The 8415-nt window shown below is 46.4% G+C and overlaps 1 protein-coding gene across 1 annotated transcript in view; it reads left to right on the top strand.

Moving 5' to 3' along the window:
• LOC107312331 (interferon-induced very large GTPase 1-like) overlaps positions 1 to 6358 on the top strand; it is a 12238-nt gene extending 5880 nt beyond the window's left edge. The window contains 5 exon segments of the mRNA XM_032443662.1: positions 1 to 1428; positions 1431 to 1469; positions 1471 to 1620; positions 1622 to 1870; positions 1872 to 6358. Of these exon segments, the coding sequence (XP_032299553.1) occupies positions 1 to 1428; positions 1431 to 1469; positions 1471 to 1620; positions 1622 to 1870; positions 1872 to 5027 (5022 nt within the window). The 3' untranslated portion in view covers positions 5028 to 6358.
• The last annotated feature ends 2057 nt before the right edge of the window (positions 6359 to 8415 follow it).

Below are 8415 nucleotides of genomic sequence, written 5' to 3'. Positions count from 1 at the left end.
GGTCTCACCATAACATCCAAAAGCAGCGAGGTGTCCTTTGAGCAGAAGAATGACCGCTTGGCTTTCATGGAAGATAAGATGAAGAACACGTGGTCTTCTGAGATAGAAGATCTCCTCAAGAAACAGAACATGGTCAGAGACTGGAAGGTGCTGGAAAGAGACTTGCAGTCCTACATCAGCGGGCAATTGCAGAACACCTCTGTCAATCTCATGAAACACGGCATAATCAAAGACATGGAAGGAACACTGCCTCCCAGTCCATCCAAACACAAATCAGATGACATGAAATCCCAAACTCATCAAGCCAGTGCAAACCCAGAGTTCCTCAACTTACTTAAGCGCCTTGGGCTAGAGAGATACTATCCAAGAAAAATGGGGTCAGAAGACTTCCACATCATACACAAGACATCTGTACATGACAGCCAGCCCCGCGAGGAGAGTGAACTACCTTTTTACTTCCTGCAAAAGCTACTGTGTGTGGACTACAGGGTGAGGTACCTGACTTGCAAGGACAAGAGTAAGCCAGAAGTCTTGCCCACACCAAAAGCCACTGAGGAAGAGCCTTCTGATTCCTTTGATGACTTTTTCCGTCAGTTGGATGAAGGAGCCTCTGAGTCTGCAATCAGGGAGAGCCACGTGCACCCTATGGACATCCAGATGGCCATTTTTCATTGCGCCAATGATTTCATGAGGCAGTACATATCCTCAAAGCTTGCCTTCTGCCAGTTTGCACTCCCCCTCCTGGTACCCAACCCATGCACAACAAAGATCGAGCTCCCTCTCTGGTCCCTCAGCCAAATCAAAAAGAGCTGGAATGGAGCAGCAAAATCAGGAGAGCAGATGAAAAGTAGCAGCTACACAAACAAACTCATTTATCAGGCAGAGACACCCATTGTGTCCTTCATACGCATCGGCAGCTCTCCGTCCTCTTCCAAGTCGCAGCTCCTGAACGCTCTCCTGAGCAAACAAAAACACGACATATTTTTCCACAGGCATTGCAAAGGCAGCACCAAAGACTGTTTGCTGATGAAAGGTGTGGTGGAGATCTCCTGGTATTGTCCCTGTGGTAGCGACGATGACAGTTTTGACAGCTGTGTTGCATTCTGTAACCTGCACGGAGATGCCAGGGATCACGAGCCACAGCTGAGCTTCTTGCAGGAGATCTCTGCTGTGGTGGTCGTTCTCCTTTCTGAGTCAATTCTGAGTGAGAAGAAATGCAGGAAAATTTTGCAAGACCTGTGGCAGTCTCAGAGGCCTTTGGTTTGTCTTTTCACTGAGAAAGAGAACATTGCAGCTGGCCGATCTAGCCAAAATGTAAGAATAGGTATCAAGAACAGAAACGAAGCAGAATTAATGGGCGAGCTGACAAAAACAATCCGAGATCTCCTGCAGGGCTCAAGCACACTCCATAGCCTTGATAGTGTGTCTGGGAACAGGCTCGCCAGCACGGATTCTTAGTTGATGAAGATGCAGGAAGCGTGGATGTGTAGCCAAAGGGAGGGCAAAGAGCTGGTGAGTCTGCTCAAGGAAGAGAAGCTGTCTGAGATCAAAACAAAGCTACTGCCTCTTCAAGGAAAACTGTGGTACGATTGGTGTAGAAAGGACAAAGAACTCACTCGCTTTACAGGAGAAGGGGAACAACAGCATAGAACATCATCGAAGCCAAATTTGAAAGTACAAAGCTGCAATAAGAAGAGAGCAAGATAGCAAAGTACGCAGCCTCAATCCGCTGATGAAATCAGTCCTTGGCTTTCTCCAGTCCCAGGCCAGTCAAACACCAAGAAATACTTCCTGCAGTGCTGATGAAGGTCTTCATCCGATGACCTGCCTCCCGATCGCCTTAGATGAACTGCAAGAAAGAGTATCATCAGTTATGGTCTCAAATCCTGGCAATGAAGAAAAGCAATGAAGAAAGCAACTCCAAAACTGTAATGATGACAAGATTAGATTCCCTTTCCAATGAAGTCAACAATGCGTCCATTGGCCTTGAGCATATTTTGAGAGAGGTAGGGCAGATTTATGAAGCTCTTGAATCAACAGACTCCAAAGATGAACGTTTACAAAAACTACCTGAAATTGCAGCTGATCTGATGGTTTCTGGGTATCCTATTGAGCTGATGGATGGTGACGCTTCTTACGTACCCTTACAGTGGGTTGCAGCAATCTTTGACAAGTTAATTGAGAAGTTAGGTGACAAGCGAGTCTTTGTCCTCTCGGTGCTTGGCATCCAGAGCACAGGGAAGTCAACCCTACTGAACGCCATGTTTGGTCTCCAGTTCAATGTCAGTGCTGGCAGATGCACTCAGGGAGCTTTTATGCAGCTCATCAAAGTGGATTGGAAGCTGCAGCAGGTTGTGAACTTTGATTACATTCTCGTGGTGGACACTGAAGGACTTCGTGCCATAGAGATGGCCAATAAGCGGTCACTGAATCATGACAATGAGCTGGCCACCTTTGTCATTGGCATTGGCAACATGACTCTGATCAACATCTTTGGAGAGAACCCTTCCGAAATGCAAGACTTCCTTCAGATTGCTGTGCAGGCTTTTCTGAGGATGAAGCAAGTCAAGCTTTCCCCAAGCTGCCTGTTTGTACACCAAAATGTGGGTGAAATAACGGCAAAGGAACAGAACATGGAAGGACAGAGGCGTCTGCAGGAGAAGCTGGATGAAATGACAGTGATAGCAGCCCAGCAGGAATACTGTGACGTCACCTGCTTCAGTGATGTCATCCGCTTTGACGTGAACACCCACATTCATTACTTTGCTCACCTGTGGGAGGGTAACCCACCAATGGCACCACCCAACCCCACCTACAGCCAGAACGTCCAGGAATTAAAGAGCAAAATTCTGCAAGCTGCCAAGAAGGAATCTCTGGGCAGTGTTCTGAGGCTGTCCAGCTTGAAAGATCGTATTAGTGACCTGTGGAACGCCTTGCGGAATGAAAACTTCGTCTTCAGCTTCAAGAACTCAGTGGAGATTGCTGCATACAAGAAACTGGAAACATCCTTTAGTCAGTGGACCTGGAAGCTGAGAAGGCACATCTTGGACTTGCAAATGAAACTGGACAATAAAATTCGGAATGGAGAGCTAGGGAAAATCACAACATATGAGCTTGAAGAACAGGTGCGAGAAACAAGTGATGCCATCAACAAAGATGTGGAGAAGTTCTTCAGGGAAGACAGAGACTGTGAGATATTGATTCAGTGGAAAAGTAACACGGAACTGAAGCTGAGAGAGCTAAAAGCGTCCCTTCTGGATGAAACCAGGAGGAAGTGTGAGAAACTTCTAGAACTAAAGAAGAATCAGAGTAAACTGGATGAGAGGAAATCTGAATATGAAAATGAGCTCCTGAAAAAGAGCAGGGAGCTGGCTCTGTCTCTTAAGGGACAGGAATTAAGTGAACGAGAATTGAGAAAGAACTTCAATTTCCTCTGGGTGACCTGGGTTACTGAAGTGTCTTCTAATGCTCCCCGTCTGGAAGAGGTGAACATTGATGTGGAAATAGAAAATGTCCTTATAGAAAATTTCAAGGAGCCTAATATAGCGGAACGAATTGAGAAGTTTTCTAACCAGCCCACCTTTACACTTGATGTGAAGAAACACATATCCAAGAAAAAGGTTTTGGGTGTTATTCGCTATGGTTTTGGTGAGTGCAATGTGAGCAGCTTCCAGTACCTTACAGACCGCATCATAAGGCGTGTGAAGGAAAACATTGACCAGAAGGAAAAGGACAAAATGGATTACAGTTGCACTTTTATTCATGAAATACTAAAGGAAGTACAGGAAGGTATCGAAACTGTCCCTAGCTCTGAAAAATATCATTTTACAAAAGAATACCGAATAGATCTTTCGGTGTATCTGTGCAGAATGGCAGCAGCCAGGTTTAAGGAGATGCATGCGGCCTTCAGGAAAGCAAATGACCCAGCTATCTACCTGGAGAGCAAGAGAGAAGATTTCTTCAAATGTTTCCAGATTTCCTGCCAAGGAGCCACTTCTATCACAACATTTGCTGATTTCCTCTGCAGCAAGATTGACCCAGGTCTTCGCCTGGCCATTTATGACAAGACAGCTCTTGTCATAGCTGAGCGTATGAGGAGTGAAGTACCAGATTTCAGTGGCAGTAGAGCCAATCTGGAAGTCTGCATACTGAAATACCTGGCACAAGAAGAAAAGTTTGAAAACTACAAGCTTTACCTTAGTTCCCCAGTAGACTTTTTGGAGAGCTACATTCAGACACATGTTGAGACATACTGTTTAGATCAGAACAGACGGCTGGTGATGTTTCTAAATACAACTCTTACCCAGTACTATGAAACCATTCAGAAAGCTGTTTTTGCATCAACCGCAGTTGTCAAAGGCAGAAGAGACAGCAATAAGATCATCTCTCTTTGGCTGGATGAATTCTGCAGAGAACTTGGAGGAGTCCTAAGATTGCCCAGGGGTGACCTGGTTGGCATTGAACATCTGGAGATAACTGACATAGAGTTTCTGAATGACGCCATGATGAAGGCCCTTTCACCTCTGAGGAATCGTCTCAAGGAAGAGTTTGCTCATGCTGATTTGAGCTCATTTGAAAAGCAGCCTCACAGGATACTGGTGGAACAGTTTCCGGGGTGCAAGGAGCAGTGCCCATTTTGCGGGTCAGTTTGCACAAACACTATACCAAACCACGATGGAGACCACCAGCTTGTCTTCCATCGTCCACAAGTTTTGGGCAAATGGAGAGTGTATAAAACAGACATCTTTGTCACTGATATTTGCTCTAGCAGTGTTGCCAGTGATAAGCTCTTCAGGGTTAGCAAATACCGGTGGTTACCCTACAAGAAATACCGAGATGCAGGACCTCCTTTTTCCACTTGGAACATTCTTCCTGATTCATCCATGCAAAAATACTGGAAATGGTTTGTGTGTCATTTTAGGGAACAGCTAGAAGAATTCTTCAAAGGTAAATTCCACGACAGAGGAGAAATCCCTGCTTCTTGGCACAAAGTTACAAAGCAGGAAGCACTTGATGAACTGAGGTAGGCTAAGCTGACATGAAGGAAAATCTGCACATTTCTGCATCAGCCATTCATATAGGCAAGGTTAAGAGCAAGGCAGCATTAGAAAGCACCAAAGTATCTGCTATGTGAAAGTAAATGACATTGGCAAAAGAACAGTTTCCCTGCAGGAAATCATCATCACGCTTAAAGAAAGGACAGCGATGTCTGAGTGCAGGTAAACATTTGTGGGCATTTAAAAACCCCTTCTTGCTAAACTTAGTACCCCGCTCAGTGATAGTGATTAATCTCAGTATTCATTAGGTATCCTTCCTATGTTAAGATGTGCCCACATTTCCACGAGCTCCTGCTCAAGTCCCCTGTTGAACTTCCCTCTATCTCGCTGACAATCCAACTGCATTTAGCGTGTGCTTAGATTCTGGGCAAAAGCCCATTGTAGAACCAACACAGAGAATTAGTTATCTCTGCAGCTTCCTCAGCAGGCATCAGCAGTGTGTGATGTTAGCATTTGTGTTTTGAAGTCAGCCGGGAACTGGGTGCTGGTCTGTAGAACATCTCACCAGCTCTGCCTGTACCAGCTCAGGCACCAGTAGGGTTTGCTGCACAGTTCCTGCAGTACTGTTGATGCTCCTGGAGAGTTGGTGTTCGTTATAAGCATTTGTAGCCTTGCTAATGAACTGGTAGAGTTGGACTGGACTGGTGTCTGCATGCTTTCTTTCTTCTTAAGCCACAATTATTATATATTCCTAGCATAGTTTGCTTTGGAAGGGACCTTAAAGCCCACCCAGTCTCAATCCCTGCTTTGGGCTAGAACACCGCTCACCAGGTCAGGCTGCCTGAAGCCCCATCCAGCTTGGTCTCGAGCACCTCCAGGCATGAGGCACCCATTGCTTCTCTGGGCAGCCTCTGCCAGGGCCTCAGCACCCTCTGACTGAAGAATTTCTTCATATTTTCTAAATCGAAATCTAAATGTCCACTCATTTGGTTTAAGACCATTCTTAACCATGTGACAGTCCCTGACAAATCGTCCTTCCCAGCTTCCCTGTAGACACCTTTAGGTACTGGAAGGCCACAGAGAAGTCTACCTGGAGCCCACTCTTCTCTGGGTCAAACAAGCCCAACTTTCAACCCATCTTCATAGGAGAGGTGCTCCAGCCTTCTGAGCATCCTTGTGGCCCTCACTGCCAAGGAACTGTGGGGCTCCATCCAGACAGCATTCCCCTTCTTTGTAGTCAAACTTTCTGTGCCCACTGCCACACAATCTATATGCACAGCCCTCCTACCCTGTTGTAGGCGTTAAGTCCTTGCCACCCCGGGGGGCAGGGAGTGCAGGGATGTTGCCGTGTTGGGGGGTGGGGAGTGCAGGCATGATGCTGTGCCGGGGGGTGGGGAGTGTGAGCGTGGTGTCATACCAGGGAGTGGGGAGTATGGGCATGGTGCCGCCTCAGGAGGGCAGGGGGTATAGGTGTAGTCCAATTACGGATTGGTCAAAGATTAGAGAGGTGGTGGAAGACAAAGGCCTGTCTGGGACTCTGGAGGTATTCCCGGTTGTAGCAGGGGATGGGAACCTGGCATGGATTCCCTTTGATCTGAAAGGGGTCGCACGCCTCATAGAAGCGGTAGAGAAGAAGGGGCTGAGATCACCCATAGCTTTAAACGCACTGGAGATTCTAATGGCACATGAACAGTGTGGGTGTACGCATTACAAATTTATAATAAGGGCCAGTGTCTACCAGCTATCTACTGCACACGCAATTCCATTGTGGTGGAAATGGGATGCATGCCCCATTTGGGTAGATCAGTGGCCCCTTCCTCATGAGAAACTCAAAGCACTCAAGCAATTAGTCTGGCAAGAGCTTCAATTAGGCCATGTAGAACCTTCTCTTAGCCAATGGAACACCTGGATCTTTGTCATAAGAAAGCACTCCGGTGCCTTCCGCCTGTTGCATGACTTGCACGAGGTCAATGCTCAGCTTGTGCCTTTTGGAGCAGTGCAGCAGGGTGGACTGGTATTATCAGCTGTACCCAAGGGATGGCTGCTAGTGGTCATAGATCTTAAAGACTGCTTTTTCTCCATTCCTCTTGTGTAAGAGGATCAGGAGGTGTCTGCTTTCACAATGCCAACACCTAACAACCAAGGCCCCGTTGAAAGATTTCAATGGCGTGTCCTCCCACAAGGAATGGCATGCTCCCCCACGATCTGTCAGTTAGTGGTAGATAAAATATTGGAGACGACCAGGAGAGACTTCCCTCAGTATATAATTTTGCATTATATGGATGACCTTTTGCTCGCGGCCCCTACTGAGTTAGGACTACAGACACTTGAGTCACAGGTAGTAGCCACTTTAACTACCGCTGGATTTAACATTTCAGAGAAAAAATTACAGAGGGGCCCAGGAGTTGAGTGCTTGGGATGTAAGTTTAGCCCTGAGATGTTGCAGCCAGTGGGTCTTGATATTCAACCACATGTTAAGACACTATGGGATGTGCAGAAACTGGTAGGAGCCCTCCAGTGGGTTCGGGATGCTTTGGGGATACCCCCTCGATTGATGAAGCCCTTTTATGATCAGCTGAAGGGATCTGACCCAAAGGAGCCCTGAGAACTGTTCTAATGAAATGGCTGCAGCTTGGCAAGAGATCTTATAGAGCTGCATGGAAAGATTGCTTTTGCGATGGTACCATACCCAAAACCTTGAAGTAGCTGTCTGCAGGTGTGAGGCTGGAGCTGCCACTGTGTTAGGTCATTCCCTCAGTGCTAAACCTCAACCACTGTGGTTCAAGATGATGGACGCATTCGAGACTATGGACAGAAAACTTTGATTACTGTTCACCATAATACAGAGGAGATACATCATGTCCTAGGAAGAATGAAGAAGGATGGAGAACATCACTGATGGGAAGTGCTTCTTGAATGGTCCCTGACGGCAAGAGGACTATTTAATTATTTGCTCCATCCAGTTGTGGTGCTGCTTTTCTTAACACTGTTGTGCCTTATGCTATTATGTTATATATAGTTTATTAAGTTTTAGCAAATAATTAGACATATAATTCAATTAGAATTCTTTAAGTATTTCAATTAGCATATAGAATACTATAAGCTTTGCGATAGATTATAATCGGGATTTAGCGGTCATGCTGTAACGGGGCAAAACTTTATTGAGCATGGGGAGGGGGAGATGCTGTAGGCGTTAACGAGGATTCGGGTTGTGATGTGGCAGGGCCCTCCCCTGTTCTGTCCCCTACCCTGTGATGTGTACTGGGCATGTATTTCAAATTTCTCAAGGGGCGTAGACGAAGTGATTAAAGTATATAAGGTGCTAACTGCGCCATAATAAATGCCATTTTGCCATCCATCACACTGGTGTGAGAGTGGCTTTTGGTCCTGGCGAGGGGATGGCGCCAGATTTAGGGCA

Source organism: Coturnix japonica, chromosome 3 (genome assembly GCF_001577835.2).
Source record: "Coturnix japonica isolate 7356 chromosome 3, Coturnix japonica 2.1, whole genome shotgun sequence".
Lineage (NCBI taxonomy): Eukaryota > Metazoa > Chordata > Aves > Galliformes > Phasianidae > Coturnix > Coturnix japonica.
The sequence above is the reverse complement of the archived record's forward strand: the minus strand, read 5'-3'. Positions and strand labels throughout refer to the sequence as shown.